Source organism: Cervus canadensis, chromosome 4, assembly GCF_019320065.1.
Source record: "Cervus canadensis isolate Bull #8, Minnesota chromosome 4, ASM1932006v1, whole genome shotgun sequence".
Taxonomy (NCBI): domain Eukaryota; kingdom Metazoa; phylum Chordata; class Mammalia; order Artiodactyla; family Cervidae; genus Cervus; species Cervus canadensis.
Genome location: NC_057389.1, coordinates 59300417 through 59318571, shown reverse-complemented (window position 1 = coordinate 59318571; position 18155 = coordinate 59300417). Strand labels below are relative to the sequence as shown.

Here is an 18155-nt window from a genome sequence, read left to right as displayed (position 1 = left end):
GCTACCCACTCCAGTATTCTGGCCTAGAGAATTCCATGGACTGTATAGTCCAAGGGGTCGCAAAGAGTCAAACATGACTGAGCGACTTTCACTTCACTTCACTTCATTTCAGTGAGCTTAACTGTGGGGTTTTTATCTTTTATCTCTTGATTATGATGTTGGTTGTGTGCACTAAAGCATTAATATCATCAATGCAATAAACAATAATATTATTAAAAGATTTCCCCCCAAATTCAAGTGTGATGCCAACTTTTTCACCAGAGGCAGAAACTGTAAGTAGTGACAAGGTGAAAGAAGGATAACCATAGTATTTGCCTCTACATTTCTTAGGGCAGCAAGCCCCTAAAGGCAAGCATTCCCTCTTTCCTTTACCTTAGTCAAAAATTAAAAATACAGAATATATTTCTTATGAACTTTTAAACTATTTTAAATTATGCCCAGAGTTACAACAATGCTCTCGAAAAACTCAAACTAAAAAAACCTGAAACAGATGAAGACAAGGAACGGTAAGATCACTTTTCTTCAATTTTTAACTTAGCATTTTAAAGCTCTATATTAGAAACTTACAATGAGGGTAAGGTTTTGATTATAAAACAACAACCATTTGATGTGCTGATTCTAAATAAGTTATCAAGACACCCAGTAGCACGTCATAATTTCTGAGTGTCATGAAACTCTAAACAATTTAAAATTAACAAAAGGCATGCCATGCCACTCAGAGAAAGCTTTAACAGATAGTAACAGGATTTAACAGCTTTAATAGGAAAGTAATTTTCCTCTTAAAAACCTAAGAAATTATTTTAGTACATGCACACTAATACATGTTTTTAGCTACTGAAGTAAAGAAATTTTTACACAAAATATTTAAGAATATACTTACATTTATTGCATCATTTTGGTGTCAAAATGCTTCCCAAATACAGATCTCTGGAAGTGGGACATAATATAAACATGTTTTTACAGCTAGAGATATGATACTCTATAGAGAACTTATTAATGACAACATTGTCTAGACAACTAGTGTTATCAGAAAGAACAGAAATGTAACTCATCCTTAATATAGATCTGGTAGTATTTTATACTGTCATTTTCCTTTTTACTATCATATGCCTCTGTTTTTTATTCCATATTCTCAGTACGGAAAACAAAGATTTGGCTGAAAAAGCCAGAAGAGAAGGTTTTGATGAAAAAGTAAGACTTTAATTTTCTCATAAAGAAGTGATAGCTTTATTAGAAAAAGTTCTTATTAAGAATTGAATGATTTGCTTTCTTCAGAGCAGTAGTTGCTACCTCCAGATTTTTCCCAGGATCTAGATCCTTTTTTATTTAGGACAAATTGTTTGGATTCCAAATATTCCTTCTCTCCTACTGGTGCTCTTTGCCAGATACCCTCATCCTATAGCTGTACGCTTCACTGTGGGATTAGCACACAGAGTTTAGTGAGTATATTCTATTGAGATAATTATGTAATCATTCTCTTATAATCATTAATGTGATGAATCACTTTAATGATTTTTCCTATATTTCAAAGTTGTAACATATATATTCAACAAATGACTAAACATATATATGTTTACTAAATAATTATTAAGCAAATCTTCACACACCACTACCACCCAAGTGAAAAAATAGAATACTGCTCTACTTCTGGAAGCTTCCCACTCTCCAATATACTGAGAAAGAGAACAGCAAGATTGAGAGATCAGAGTAAGCAAACAAGTATGTACACTGCTAGAGTAAGGGTTCTCATTATCAGACAGTGGAATTGCATAAATGGAAAGGTCGAAGGTTAAAATGAACGTTGTATTGGATTAGAAACGCAGGAGTGTGTGTCTGTGTGTGAATGTATCTTCTAGTTCTGTACATTGAGAAAGCTAGAGTGACATCCTAGTAGCAATGACACAAGTGTCCAGACACTGGGTTTCCAAATACCATTCTCCTCCAAAAGGAACCAGTGCTCCTTGGAAGTACAGTTAATTCCAGGACTGGAAAGTATAGGTGCTTTATACTATATACTCCACATAGAATGATGGAGATTTCATAAAAGGACACAAAAAGTCAGCGTTAATGGGGCTCCCACTGGCCAAGTCTGGGACTACTTAAGCACTGTAATGAATTTTAATTTAAACCCATGGAATAAAAGAGGATTCCATGAGTCTACACTGATCTAAATATTTACATGAATAAAAGTCTGAGGAAGAATAGTACATTTCCATACCTCTCCACAAAATACTTACTACCAAAAGAAAAGGAATAACATTAGGGTAGAGAAGTCTGGAATCAGCACCACTAACAGCACCAGAACTAAACTAAAATCACATGTCATCTGATAGAACACCAAGAGCACACACAATCTCTTCTGCAAAATTTTCATCAGAGATACACAACATGACAAAACACTACACAAAAGAAACTGAGGGACATTTGTACAAAATACTGGCCTATATTCTTCAGAAGCGTCAAGGTCATGAAAGTCAAGGTAAAGCTGAGGATCTACACCAGACTGAGATTAAAAACTAGGTAAATACAGTGCATAATCATGGACTGGATCCTTTTACTATAACGGGCATCATTGGAACAACTGGTGAATTTGAATGGGGAACTGAGGATTTAGATGGTAATAATCCATCACTATTAATTTTCTGATTCTGATGACTATACTCTGCATATAAAGGAGAATGTCCTTATATGAGGAAAATACACACTGAAGTATTCAGAGACAATGAGGCATTCATGTTGGCAATGTTAAATACTTCAAAGGATAAAAAGTATTTGTGTTGTTCTTACAACTTTTCTGTAAGTTTGAGATTCTTTTAAAAAACTAAGCTGTAATTCAATAAGCCATTTCTGAAATAAAAGACAATATAAACTTTTAAAAGACATCTACTGTGTACCTGGGAAAAATTACCTAAATGAACATGAGACTTGTCCAAGTAAAACTTAAATTTACTTAGAAATCTAAGAAAATTAGATTAGCACAGCATTCAGCACCATAAATCAACAAAACACCTACAATATATGCAAGGAAAGAAAATGTAAGCCAAGGCTTTTTATATCCAGCAAAGCTGTTCTTCAAGTAGAAAGGCTCAACAGTTTTGAAATGTAAAAACTTGGGGAATACCACTGTATGCCTGAGGATTCTATGTGAGGATCATCTTCAGCCAAACAAGAGATGATTGAGATATTTTAGAAAAAGAAGGGAGAAGATACAGCATAGGAAAAAAGCTACTTATTTCATATGTAATGGCTAAAATGCTAAAGAATTATCATTTAGAGTTAACAACCAAAAAGAAGCTTTACATATTTAAGACTATAGTAATAAATAAGATATTGATTTATTAATTTTAAAACACATTTTTCCATATTTTAATATCTCTGAAATTAAGATGTACCTTATAATTGATAACACGCCATATTTTAGCTGGTAGCAATATTTTTCCTAAATAGCACACAGAATGGTGTAATGGGTTTTACAATAGACTCCATCTCTTAGATAAAAGATAATATGGTAATTAAATATACTTGGGGAGTAGAGAGGAAAGAAATGAAGAGGAAGAAATTACAACCCAATTTTTGTTGAACTTCTTTGGTTCTTGTGGAGGAAACCAAAACAAGAAAGGGATGACCTAGGATGTATGAAGATACATGACCACAAAAACAAAAATACATATATTCCTAAAAGGAAGCAGTACCAAAACTGAAGATATATCACATGGTAAGACTTTAAATATACCTTAAAACAATATAACTGTGACCAGATATATCTGATATATCAGTAAAGACAAATAAGCTTAATTTACTTTAAAAGAAAATGTTTTCAGATTGAATCAAAGAGCAACACCTAATTCTATGTTATAGCCTAAAATATATACCTAAAACAAAGTGACTTAGAAAAGTTAAGTATAAAAGTATGAGCCAAGGTAAAAAGGCAAGCAAAATTATCAGCAGATACAACTTAATGTAAGTCAAGGTAGAATTCTAAACCAAAAGTTCTAAATGAGACAAAGGGCACTTTATAAGGCTAAGATCAACTTTAATAGTCATGATTATCTATGCACCAAATAATATGGCATCAACGTCCATCAAAACTACTAAACTTAAGAAAACGGAAAACACTTTAAGAATGCACTAAAAGTAGAGAACAGCTCAAGAAAAAAAATGAAAGGATTTAAAAATACATATGTAATGAATAAAGTGATCATACACTTATGTACTAACCTGCATACTCTCAGAAGACATACCTGGTTTTTCAAAAATCCACTCATGAAAACAGATATTTTGGGCCATAGAGAAAACCTCAATAAATTGAAAATAATATTTATCAAAACTGAGCCCAAAAGAGACTTTTAAATCCACTCTATAGAAGAAATAAAGTCATCAAAGAACTACTTTTCTAAAGTAACTCAGGCCCAGATGGTTTCACAAGGGAATTTTACCAAATTTTTAAGGAATAAATAATTTCAAGCTATTTGAATTGTTCCAGAGCAAAGAGAAAACTGAAAACTTCCAAATTATTTTTATAAAGCAAATATATAGTGATTCTATGAACTGGTAAAGGCTCTATTCCTCAAAAAACAAACAAAACAGAAAAAGAAAATACCACATGTATCATAAAGCAAAAATCCTAGATAAAATATTAGAAAACAGAATCCAACAGAATACAATATGACTCAGATATGGTTTATTCTAAGAATGTAAAAATGATTTAAAACTATATAATCAACTAATTAACATAATTCATTCTATTTATAAATCAAAAAAGGAAAATTTCATTATTATTTTCCATAGATGTTGGATATTTGGTAAGATTCAACATCAATTTTGAGGGAGAAAACAAAACAGGAATCAACGGACTCTTACTTGACATGATAAAAACAAACTTACCCTCACCCCAAAGCTAGCACCTTACCTAACAGGGAAAAACTGGACATGTCAAAGACAAGACAAAGATATATTAAAAGGATCAGTCAAAAGAATTAAGCAGGAGAAATATGCAAGGAGTACAAGAATTGAAAAGGAAAAAGTAAAAACTACTTCTGTTTGAGATATGATTCTCTTTTTCAGGTATACAATGAACTGAAAAATTATGACAAAAAGATTAAGTAGTAGGAAAAAATAATTTACATAAATACAGTCATCATGTCATATATGCAAACATCAACCAGTTCATTAAATATTATAATAAAAGAATCTATAATAGCAACAAAATAGAAAATGCCCATGGATTAATTTTAAAACATATAAAACCAAGATAAGGAAAAATTGAAAACATTCCTTAAAAACAAAAATACACTTGACCAAATGACATACTACACGTATGAGTGAGGACCTAGTCAGGAAAATGGAAATGATACTATGTATTTCAAACAGAGAAAATTACAGAGAATTGGTTACACAGGTACTGGAAGATAGAAACAGTAAAAACACTGAAGCAACTCATAAATAATAACTGTTAGGAGGATAGTACCACTCCCAGGGATAAGGTTACAAAAGATGGATTTATCAGAACCTAAGACACTTAAGAAGGGGCCTGGAGCTATTGCTCAGACCTCTGGGGTCACCTCCCTCCCACCTCTGCTGCTCCTGATACTTCTTAGGGAGTGTGATGAATCTGCTTCTGGGGAAGCCAAAAGAAGCTGGACCTTTGCAGCCTGGAGCCAAACACTGCTGGAGATAACCATCACTTGCAGAAGCAATGCTGGTAGAAAGAAAACAAGAACCTTCTCCCTGCCATCATCCAGTAAGGCAGAACCTAATAAATCTGGTAGCAAGGGAGTCTGGGGAATGAGGTTTGCAAAGCCTGAGACTCAGCATCAAAGCGTATAAAAGAGCGTAAGAGTGTAAGAAGGCAAATTTTCAGTTGAGAGATATTAGATAAATGGTCAGCCCATTTCACCCCTTCGGCAATTTAGTACACATTTGATCTTCCATAAAATGACAATATTTCTAGTTTCCATCTAATAAGATGGAACTATCCTATATACAAATGAAAGCACTCTTATTTTTTCCCCAGAAGGGGAGAAGCAAAGTACCAAGAATAACTGTGGCCATCTCTGGACGACATTAAGATCTTTTCAGCTCGAATGACAATTCCTTAAGAACTCAATGTTTAAAATAAATGAGTTTTTAGACATGGAAGTATTTTTAGACATGGAAGTATTAAGAGGCACTGCTCAAAGAATTCCCTGGCTTCCAAACACAGCCCTCTCTGAGCCCATTTTGTAGCAACACCAATTTCTCCTTGGTAACTTGGATGAGTCACCTCCGTCACTTTTTTGCCTGCTCGTCACTTCTTTGCCTGAGGAATCCCAAATAACCAGGTGGTGATCTCAAACTCAAGTTAACTGTGTCCCTTGGTGGAGGTACACTATCTACAAGGGTCTGTTTCTTTGGACCTTCTCAGTTACCAACCAGTCATCAGTTAGGGTCCAGTCCAAAAAACAGAAACATGTTAGGTAGTTCAAAAAGGCGGGTTACATCACAGAATTCATTTCTGAGCATGAGAGGACTGCAAGAACCACTGTGGAACGCCAAATTAATCCACAAACAACTCTAAGAAGCAGCTACCACCTATAGGGAAGAGGTGGAGTGACTAGAACCTAGGAACTTGTGCAAATGCCCCCACCTAATTGTTGCTCCATGAGGAAATGTATCATTTATCTATGAATGTCAAGGAAAGCTTCATAGAAAAGTGATGGTTGATATGGGTTTTTTGAAGGATGCATATTTCACCAGGAAGTGAAATGGGAATAAGCCAATATTCATAATTTTAAAAACCCCTAACCTGCTAAACAGTTTTAACACCAAGTTCTCTTGGTGACTCTGCTTATGCATAAACCTCAAAACCAGGCAGGGCAAAAAGCCATAGCGGCTCAAAAATCACAGCCCTGGAGAGTAATGTTAAAGATTCTCAACCCTGTGATGCTTATGTGCATAGGCCTAAAATAGAGAAAAATATAAAGGTTGCAGTATATGCTTTTCCTCTAACTTTACAGGAGATTCAAAGTGCAGAGCAGATGAAAAAATGGAAAGAGAGACTTGAGAAAAAGTATTATTCCACAGAAATTCAAGATGACTACCAGACTGTCACTCAACAAGAATTCCGAGAGTAAGCATTTGTTCTAACCAGGGTACTATGGAATATCATGATATGAGGACTGGGGACATCCCACAATTTTCCTGATGTCCCCAATTTTCCTGAACCCAGAATCTTATTCTGTTAAGATGTCACATTTTTTCCCAGTTTTTTTACCCAATTTTAAAATAACATAGAAAGCATAAGACTCCATTTATTTAAATGGAAGGTGAGAGTAAGACCAATTGCTTTTGTCCTTACATCTCTAGATAACAGGAAATGCCACTTATACTTGACATGCATAGTAAATACTGTGCTCCACGCAGCTTTAAAATATTAGATCTGTTAACTGGCCATGCTAGGCATGTTTTGGGAGCTTAAAACACTATCCTCCCACTCAAAGTATTTCACAATAGGCGCTAATAACCTACTGTCCCCTTACATACAAAAATGTTACTGACTTATTCTCTCCTTCTAAATTATCTTCTAGCCTCTTTTTATATGCTGTGGAGCTGGAGAAAGAATTACACTATGTCAGTTTAAAACTAAACCGAGTGATGAGGAAGGTTTCCGCTCTACAATACTGAAAAAAAGTGGAGGTGAGAATCTGTGATACAATCATGGAGCATTTCTAACAATTTATTCCTGAACTGAGTGAGTTCCTAAATTTGTCCCCATTTCAGGTACATTTTAAAAGCACAAAACCAGCTACCATCAAACTATCATCAGGGTCAATGATAATCATCAAATTATTTCTAGGAATGGGACACAATATATAATCCATGCATATTACAACATACCTCCACAATACATACACACAGGTACAGGTAAAGACTTTTATAATGAGATTTATTATTAAATTCTAGGAATGAAAATGCAAAGTATAAAATAATACTGCTTTTAGTTCTTGGGGCAGGTCTCTAAGTAAATGATTAAGTAAGTCAAGATACTTTTCACAGTGTTACAGAGAGTATAAAAACTGCTGGTATTCTCACCACACACCATGTTTCTAACTTCATGGGCCAATAAATGTTTAAAATTTTAGAAAACCATATATAAGACCCCAGGTAAAATAATCTCACCTCCATTCTTCCTAGTTGGAAGTCTCCTGGAAAAAGGCAAAGTGTAGAACAAACTTCCCAACCACCTACAGAAATTTCACTAGTATCTTCAAATGATAAATTCATCTAGACAGTTTCTAAAGTTAACACTTTCACAAAAGTGCTTCCTCAATTACTTTATAAAGCAAAATATCCTTGAAAAAGAAAAAAGAGCAAAGCAGGAGCTTTAGGGTTATAAAAACACAAGTTATGTTTGGAAAGGATAAATGAGGGTGCTGCAAAAGCCCTATTTGGATGGTTACGAAGTTGTGAATGGCTGGCATTTGGGAAACTGCAAGGAAACGTTTCTAATAGAGGTTACGTAAGCCCTCCTAGAAAAGCCACATGTTCTCTTAACCTAAGCAACATTTGACCACAGACTTCCACGTTGTGCTCAACAGTCCCTGGACTGTAAAACTCAAATAAAGGAATTGTTAAATATACTCACCTTCCTCAAACCAAGCTCTTCTCTTAGACACTGTATTTCAAATTTTCTTAATAAGATAACTGACTGTAACAAGAAATGAAGACTATTCTCTCTGCATCTTCTCCCCAGATTTCCAAAGAGAATCAACAACGTGGCTCTTCTTTGTCTTACCACTCCCTAGAGCTACAGCCAGTCACGTGGTTTAGTAACCCTGCAGTCTCTCCACATGGTCTCTGGTTGGGGTAATTCAAACAGAGCCTGAGAACATTAAGGCAAGGGAACACTCGAGGTTTCTATTTTTCTTTTTTAACATCTAGTGAAAAAAACAAAAAACATTTACAGAGACTTAGAACATTAAAGTTCTTTTATTACAAAAGTCTATACAATGAAGTGCCAGACACAGCAATGCAATGATACTTACAGTCATATATATCTATATATTATTTGTATATAGATATACAGCTTTTACTTGTACCAAAGTAAAATTATCACAAACTGCCTAATTCTACCACTTACTGCTGAACTAGGACACACAATACTGTCACACAGCATGCATGCTGCTAGGCTACTTTTTATCTATTCTACTCACAGCCAAACATTAACAGTGAATAACCAACATCATGAAGCAGCTGTTAATTCTAAAATGAAACCAGTCGGCCAATGACTTATAAAAATATGGTACTAATATAGATTTAGCATTATAAAGAAGGAATATATTATTTAAAACATTTAAATAGTGCATATGGACATTTTTGCATGTGGTATATAAAATAAAACATTCATATAAAACAATACACAGTGCACATTAAATAAGATGTTTGGATATACTCCTGTCTGGAGACTAAAAGACATAAACTAAATGCACACTGCATGATGAATTCAAAATCAAAGTGATAACATCTTTTGGTGTTTTCAATTTCACGATTCTAGGTGTACATTATGAATAACCAAGCTGTATCAAAAGGAAACCACATGAAAAGGGCTGGATTTAGTGCTTTATTCCCCAACGTATTCACTACCAAGGAACATTCCCTCCCCCCAAAAAAGGCATTGCACACACAGGTGAAATGTGAAGTACTAGAAATGCTACTTATTATCAAGCTACTTCATGTGCTATGTAATAGTGCCAGAAGTCTGAGGTTCATGCTTCCCTCATCTTATTAAAGGATGTTGCAAAAGTCCATTTTTGTGTGAAACAAATTATGAATATTAGCTAGTTAAGAAAACCATGCATGAGTCACTGCATGCAAAACATGGGCACAAAGTGAGACACACATCCATCCAAAAAAGCACCAGGAAAAAAATTAACACTTAGATCAAGCCTGATCAGAATATGCTGTTAATGACTATTACATTGTTAGCACAAATAAAGTAACTATTCTGTGAAATTAATTAGCAGAATTATACCAGGAAAGAACCTGAAGAAAAGCCATGCAAACCCAAAGGAAAGAAGATATGCTTAGAATGTATGACAAGGGGCATACCACAATAATCACATAGCCAGGTGCTTTAAATAGCATGTGACTGAGCAAATCCCTTTAGAGGATGTTTTCTTTATGGATTTTGCTAATTAAAAAAAAAAAAAATGATATACCCCACCAAAGGTACAAGAAAAAATGCAGTGGTATAGCCCTTGTTAAGAATAGATTCACTTCAGGCATAATGATTCTTTTGCCAATTTAAGCCCATTTGATTGAACACACAAATCTGAGCACCATCAGTTCCTACATGCTGACATGGCTATTTTCTCACATTATCTGGAGGTGGGTAGGGGGGAAAAAAATGCAGGATCTAATCCAGACAAATCACATCATCACCAACTGATAAACTGCAACTGAGGAAACAAAGAGTAACTTAAGTCCCAAAGGCAGCATGTGATATAATTCAGTTCTGTGTGTGATGTGTGGTATGTATTTTCACTACACTAATAAGCAAGGTCACTTTTTGGTCTAGCCATTGTTATCTTCATCCAGGAGCTGTGTGACCACTGAACTGCAAACTTTTGCTAACATACTATGGATGAAAAAGCGTCACTTTGGGCATTTAACAGAAATAGGTTCCATTGTAGGACTTGAAATTTCAGTTGATTTTGGTTTTTTAAGAAAACATAGAACATAGTTGCATATGTGCACATTTATAGGCTTTTCTTTCAAATTTTCAGTCATTCTGTAAGAAAAAGGCAACCGAAGAAGAATTCAATGTGAAGATTTTCCTCTCAATTTTCTTGAGTAATGAGAAACAAAATAATAAAGTTGGTAACAACAAAAAGCTTCTATCTTCAAAGTTCTTAAAGTTGAAAAGATAAAATATTAGTCTTTTAATAACACGATGTATCTGCAGTACAAAACGAAGAAAAGTGGATGTTTGCTAAAGGTAGAGAGGACAGTCTGTGGTTAATATGGAACATCGCACTCCCTAGGTAAGGTCTACTTACCCTCCCATCACTTCTCTAGTGGCACCACCAGCAAGTATAAAATGCAACTCTCTGAGTGCCTGACAGAATGAACTTAAGTTACCAGCCAAGTACACATGATGATAGCTTCAGGGAATACAACTGATTTTATGATGTTGTCAAGGACCATATTTTATATGGATTTTGAAGAATCTTGTTTGCTGATAAGAACTTCAAGAAGCCTAAGCTTGGCTTTAATTTTCTTGTACTCCCTGTACTCCTCAAGCACTGGAACACGATCCTCTTTCTGGGCATTCCTAGGGGAAAAAATAAAACTTAGAGATCATCTGGAAAATAAAATCCCAGAAGTTGTCATAATGTGAGACAGAATATTACCCAATATAAGCTCAAATAAAAAACCACAAGAAAAAAAGATTATTGGACTATTCCCCTTCAACTGAACAGAATATTCCTAAAATACTTCAAATTCTGATCATCATTGATACTGATAATATCCATTAATGTGTTTGGATATAATGTGTTGACACATTAATGGACATTATCAGTATCAATGATGACTGGAGGTTATTAGAGATAATCAAATATTTTAATAAGACATGCATTGCTAGACTCTGTCAGGTCTGTAAGTGTATCATAAGTTCTAGAGAATTACAGTGAGTCATTTCATGTATTACTTAACTCTGGCTTCAGTGAATTAAGATGCAAAACATCTTACTGGTAGCAAAAAAGTCATCTTTCTCACTTTATGTTAGGGATACAATGCAATTCAGTTTAATAATCAGGTAAAATATTGAACTATCCTAATTATAAACAAAGGTTTTTTCCCAATAAGACAAAGAATTAGAAAGCACTTGGAAAATGCACTTGAGATTTTTTTTTTAAGCCATACATGCCACCCTACACTGAAGACTCAAATACAGTAGTTTTCTCTTATCCATGGGGATACATTCCAAGAACCCTGTGGATGCCTGAAACCAAATCCTATATATACTTCACATTCATACCTATAATAAACTTTAATTTATAAATTAAGACACATAAGAGATTAATAATAATAATAAAACAGAATAACTATAGCAATTCACTCTAATAAAAGTTATGCGAACATGGTCTCTCTCAAACATCTTATACAAATTTAATGCCTTTTTTCATATTATTAATAACTAAACATTTATCATGCATTGGACCATAACTTTTACAGTCTGAGGTGTGACAGCAAAATTAGTACGAATTTCTTTTTCCTTCTTCACAATTTCATGGATAGATTTGTTCTTACTATAGTTCTTAGCAACCTCAGCATATGATTATTTTTTTTCCGTGACTGATTGATTTTAGAATTTTCTTTTTCTTTCCCTCTTTTCACCCCTCTTTTCACCTGAAGTACTCTATGGCTTCTCTTTGGCATATCCGAATTGCTAACATATCTACTCCTGTGCTTTGAGACACATTAAGTTAAATAAGGATTAACTGAATACAGGAACTGAGATATTGTGATGGCTAATCTGATAAATGAGATGGATACTGAGTGACTAAGGGGCAGGATATGCTGGACAAAAGGATGATTCACGTCTTGGGTGGGCCAGCATAAGATTTCATCACACTATTCAGAACAGTTCACGATTTATACGTTATGAACTGTTCATTTCTAGAACATTCCATTTAATATTTCTGGACCACAGTTAATCATGGTGTAACTGAAACAGACACAAAACTGATGCGGGAGAACTACTGTAGCGTTAATGGCTTGGTAAGATCATCTGGTAACATGGAAAAACTCTTCTGAGGCTTGAGATAAATTGTCACTTCTGGCCACAGTCTGAATTAGAATGTATTTTCCTTACTTTTAAAGTCCCACTGGGTCAACTGTGCATTACCCAGTTAGATAAAGGCACTTGGCCATACTGTATTATAGGAGCCACAAGACTGCCACACTAATACACACCTTGGAAGTATGTGTCCCTAGAATGAGACAACACACAGTCTAGGCAGCTATGGTCTCAGTAGAAGAATCCAAACTAACTGAGAGTAACACACACATTTGGGACTCTTTCTAAAAGGAGATCTCATTCACAAACACTTCCAAAAGGGTAAAGATACTGAATTAAGGAACTTAAAATAACTGCCACTCAACCACATCTCTCTAGGACAATACTGATATATTTTGTCAGATGTTGTTTACTCCAGCTCTAGCTTTTTCTTTCCATTAACAGCAGGGCTGCAAGGAATAAAAGAATGTTTTTTATTTTTATTTTCAATGCTAGCATCCTTAAATGCACATTTCTATTCTTATCTATTTATTTCAATATATGGGCAGGACATGTGACTTAAGAAGAAAGAGAATTAAATTTTGTGATGCTCAAACAAACCTTCCATTTTGTTGATAAAATGCTTCTTCAAAGTCCCGTAATGTTTTACGTAGTTTCTTTTTTTCAGCTCTGGCTTTCCAAAGTTGTTCCAGTAATTCGGGCCTAAAATTGAAATGGGAAGAAAACATTTGAAAGGGTACTTTAAATTCACCATGTTCTTAACAGTGTTTCTAACCCTGGCTGCAAAATCAACTCAGCTGATGAGCTTCTGGAATAACCAATGTCTAAGATTCACCTTGGAGCAATTAAATCAGAATAGCTGCTTGTAGGGCTCAGCATTAAGTACTTAAAACAAAAACAAAACAACATTCCACATGATCCTAAAGTGATGCCAGGGCTAAGTATTAGAATCCAAGGCCACATCAAGTAAAGACGCTGATGGAGCATAAACTAACAGATAACTCTCAGCTGGTTCCAGCACTCTGTCATACAGCAAATGTAGGACTTTATAGTTTCTTTTAATTTTTATCACACACTAATTTTCAATTCAGAAAATGTGAATAACAACATATTTTGTAAAGCACATTTTCTAAAATCATTGTATTTCTTGAGCACTGTATTCATTCTCTCCAAGTATTCAATTATTTAACACTAAATTTTTTGAGTATTTCTTACATAAATAGGCTAAAATCACAAACCGGCATACATACATAGAAGCTGCTCGAGTACTTGACAATCGGAGATCTAGAGCCAGTCTTTCCTGATTTTCTTCAACATCAGATTCTGAGTTATCCAATGACGACTGTGCCTGTACAGCAGTTTTCAAGATATCACTTAACTCAGAGGACAGACAAACACCATCTTCTTCTTCTTCCTAAATATATATATATGCAAACAGAGAATCAAACATGCCATGGTTTCAACTTTTCCTTTAGGAAAAAGATCACAGAATGATTTCTCTTAAGGATTACCTTGATTTCTTCAAAAAAATGTGCAGTTTCTCCCTCTATGATTGGCTGTAACATCTGACCTCTTCGCTTGGTGGATGGAGATCCCTGTGACAATAAACATACAAATGTCACATTTTTAGTATTTAAGGAAGATTCACTTCGTTATTACAGATAAAATAAAGTATAACAGATCTTAAACTTTATTTTAACGATCTTAATCTTTATTTTCAAATTCCTAACCATATGCTTTAAAGTTTTTAGGAATTTCTGACCATATTTTTGCTTTTTACTTGTTATGTATGCATAAGAGTGATAAATGGTAATTTATGTCTAGGTAATTCTAAAGAGCTCATTCAATGAATGTTTTTAAAATTCTAACTAATGAAGTGTTACTGATAATTTAATTGGGAGCATTTTTTCTTTTTAACAAAGCTATCAACTTTCTTGGTCTGAGGACCCCTCTATATTTCTTTTTAAAAAAAATAACAGTTCACTAAGATGTAATTCATATACCATAAGATTCACTCTTTTACAGTATACAATTTAGTGGTTTTTAGTATATTCACAAAGTTGTGCAACCACCACCACTATCTGTTTCTAGAACAATTCATCACCTTAAAAGGAAACTGTACTCATTAGCCCTCTCTCCCTAGCCCATGGCAAACAACAATCTCTTTTCTGTCTCAATGGGCTGGTCTATTCTAGATGTTTCATAGAAGTGGCCTTTGTGTCCAGCTTTTCTCACTTAGCCTAAGTGTTTTTCAAGATTTATCCATGTCATAGTGTGTACCAGTACTTCATCCCTTTGCATGGCAAATAATACTCCACCATACAGATATACCTCATCATATTTACCTATCAGTTGGCTGCAAATCTGGATGGTTCATAATGCTACTTTTAAGACGTGCCTACAAGTTTATGTGGACAAATGTTTTCAATTTTCTTGGGTATATCCAAGGAAGAGAATTGCTATGTTATATAGTAACCCAATGTTTAAATTTGTGAGGAACTGCCAGTACCAGTTGGCAGTTGGAAAAATGATTCTCTCCTATTGTCTTGGCTTAACTTTTAGACTCCAAATTTTTCTTTATGATAGTCAAATTTAGGAGTCCATAAGATCTAGAAATGCTTCCTATAGACTCAGTTTTTTTTTTTTTTTAGACTCAGTTTTTAAAGACAAACCTGTGGAATTCTAAGGTGATTTTCATAAATAAATTCAAAGACTAATTATACTATTATGGAATTATGAAAATGTCAATGACACACAGAAACACTTTGTAATCAAAAGATAAAATCAGTATTAAATAAACTAGCTATGTGTGAAAAGAGTATAAACTATACATGATTCACTGTTCAAAGAAAACTGCTAATATCTAAATAAAGTTCTGTTGAGTGACAGCCAACTAAAAAAATGGTCAGTTTATAAAAGAATGTTTTTGTAAGGGCAAAATGTCAAAGCCTAAAGGGAACCCCTATTCAAGAGGCCATCAACATAAAAATGGCCAGCAAGTTTAAGCAAACTATAAGTACCAAAGAATGAATTCCCTGATGCAGAATGAGCTACATGCTGTCTTCTATTAGAGCCTGAGACACAGGCCCTACCACCTAATGGTTAACTTGGAGATAGCACTCAATATGCATGTAAGTTATTAAGAGTTTTTTTTTTCTTAAAAAAATGCACATATATATGAATATATAATATTATTTTAATAGACTTTTTCATTTAAAAAGATGAAAAAATAGGTTTATATTATTCTGCAGTTAAGGGAACTAATAGCCATCACAAGAGTAATGTATTTTCAAAGACTTGAATTTAAATGGAAAGAAATTAGACAAGGGTCTGAAATATGAGTTTTTAATTCTATAAGTAGATGACCCTGGGCACATCACTCCTGAGTCTCAATTTCATCACCTGTGAAATGAGGCTACCATCCTCTATCTGCTGTAACTTAACTTGTCAGGACTTAATAACATAATCATGGATTAAAATGCTTGTAAGAGTGCCTGGGAGATAGTAGTAGGCACTTATTAATTTCCTATTATTTTAAAAGCAGTAACCTCACCTTACATACACAATCCTTGTTACCTTGGCTATGTATTTCTCCAATATACTACCATGTGGATTTTTTTGGCAAGAGTGGGTCTTGGTAAAATGAACTAGATAAATACTCGCATGTTTTACTTACAAGGACAGGAGTGATGCTAGCTCTTGTCAGCATCTGTTTTACAAGTCTGTATCTATCATAGAGAGGTTTAACAATATGCCTTTCTTCCCTGGTCACCTGAAGCAAGAAAAACGGAAATCACCTAGTCATCTGAAATCTATAATTTCTAAAATATTAGGCAATATGACTTCCCTCCAATTTTTAAAAAGTTATTTTAAATAAGCAGGCAATTATCCAAATGTAGGAAACAATGCTCTAAGAAACAGCTCAAAGATGTGGGCCACAAAAGTGATTCATGTTCTGTAAGAAAGAAAATCAAATCTTTTCATCAAGAGAAACATTACCGGCCTTCCATGTTGACTTTCATAATAAAGAAGACTTTTCTGGAGAGTTGTTTTCTCTTCTACCAAATGATCTTTTGTCATTTTCTAGAATTTAAAAAAAAAACCCTCTCATTAGCTACATCATTCCCTTCAGCAATGTAAGTAATTTGGTTGAAAGGATCAGCCCATTACTCTAGCTTAGGTTAATAAGAACACATCTTTTGCTTATGGATTTGTAGGCAATGTTTTTCAGTCTCCTGGAGAATCTGGTCTTCTGGTAACTAGGTACCAATCCCTTTGGTGGTTTGATTAATGTTTTATCTGAATAAGTTATGAATACAAGAGCTTAGTGAACTTGGGTTAGTTACCTTCATTTTGTTCAATATCCTAATCTGTAAACGGGGATAACGTCACCTATCTCATAGGGCTTCCCTTGTGGCTCAGCTGAAAAAGAAACTGCCTGCAAAGTGGAGACCGGGGTTCAATCCCTGGGTTGGGAATATACCCTGGAAAAGGGAAAGGCTACCCACTCCAGTATTCTGACCTAGAGAATTCCATGGACTGCATAGCCCATGGGGTCTCCAAGAGTCAGACACAACTGAACGACTTTCACTTTCACCTATCTCATAGAATTCTAATGAGAACTAAACAAGTTAATACATTGTAAAGGCATTTACACAGTGCCTTCTCAGCACACAATAAACAAAATAAAGGCCTATTATCATTTAATTTTGCACATAATCTTTTTTTTTCTCCATTTATTTTTATTAGTTGGAGGCTAATTACTTTACAATATTGTAGTGGTTTTTGCCATACATTGACATGAATCAGCCATGGATTTACATGTATTCCCCATCCCGATCCCCCCTCCCACCTCCCTCTCCATCCCATCCCTCTGGGTCTTCCCAGTGCACATAATCTTTTATTAGCATTATAATTTTGTTCTGTGTGAGCACATGTTCAAAACGCATGCACACACAAGTATAGATCTTATAACTTGGTATTTCTCCTAAACTATTAAGAAAATTTGGTACTAGTACAGTGGAAAGCTCCTGAAAAGAGCTCAACAATATCGATTTGTGACCCTATACTTCTACGCTTTGATTTCTGCTCCCCTTCATCTGGATACATAAGATACTCTTCTGACATCTTTTAGTACTCCAGTGATAGTAGGCAGGAGCCCCAAATTTATTTGCCCATAACCCCCTCTCCCTCTGTTCCACAGCATGATCTTTAACATACCAATGAACCAATGTTCCACAGACTATACTTTAATCCAAACAAACTCTCCAGTTACTCTCTGTTGTTGTTTAGTCGCTAAGCCATGTCTGACTCTCTTGCAACCCCATGGACTGTAGCCCACCAGGCTCCTCTGTCCATGGGATTTTCCAGGCAA

The 18155-nt window shown here is 34.7% G+C and overlaps 2 protein-coding genes across 6 annotated transcripts in view; one reads left to right on the top strand and one right to left on the bottom strand.

The window, feature by feature from the left end:
- Positions 1-11107, top strand: part of PKD2L2 (polycystin 2 like 2, transient receptor potential cation channel) — a 40769-nt gene extending 29662 nt beyond the window's left edge. Inside the window, exons 11-14 of the mRNA XM_043465421.1 lie at positions 442-506; positions 1137-1191; positions 6996-7108; positions 11056-11107. Of these exons, the coding sequence (XP_043321356.1) occupies positions 442-506; positions 1137-1191; positions 6996-7108; positions 11056-11107 (285 nt within the window). The remainder of the gene's footprint in view (positions 1-441; positions 507-1136; positions 1192-6995; positions 7109-11055) is intronic.
- Positions 8949-18155, bottom strand: part of FAM13B (family with sequence similarity 13 member B) — an 83905-nt gene continuing 74698 nt past the window's right edge. For 4 of the 5 annotated variants that reach the window (XM_043465416.1, XM_043465417.1, XM_043465418.1 and 1 more), the window contains 6 exons: positions 16781-16864; positions 16458-16553; positions 14293-14376; positions 14032-14195; positions 13382-13483; positions 8949-11311 (listed from right to left, as the gene is read on the bottom strand). In XM_043465416.1, coding sequence (XP_043321351.1) covers positions 11188-11311; positions 13382-13483; positions 14032-14195; positions 14293-14376; positions 16458-16553; positions 16781-16864 — 654 coding nt within the window. In that variant the 3' untranslated portion in view covers positions 8949-11187. The remainder of the gene's footprint in view (positions 11312-13381; positions 13484-14031; positions 14196-14292; positions 14377-16457; positions 16554-16780; positions 16865-18155) is intronic. The other variant, XM_043465419.1, reaches the window with a different exon arrangement.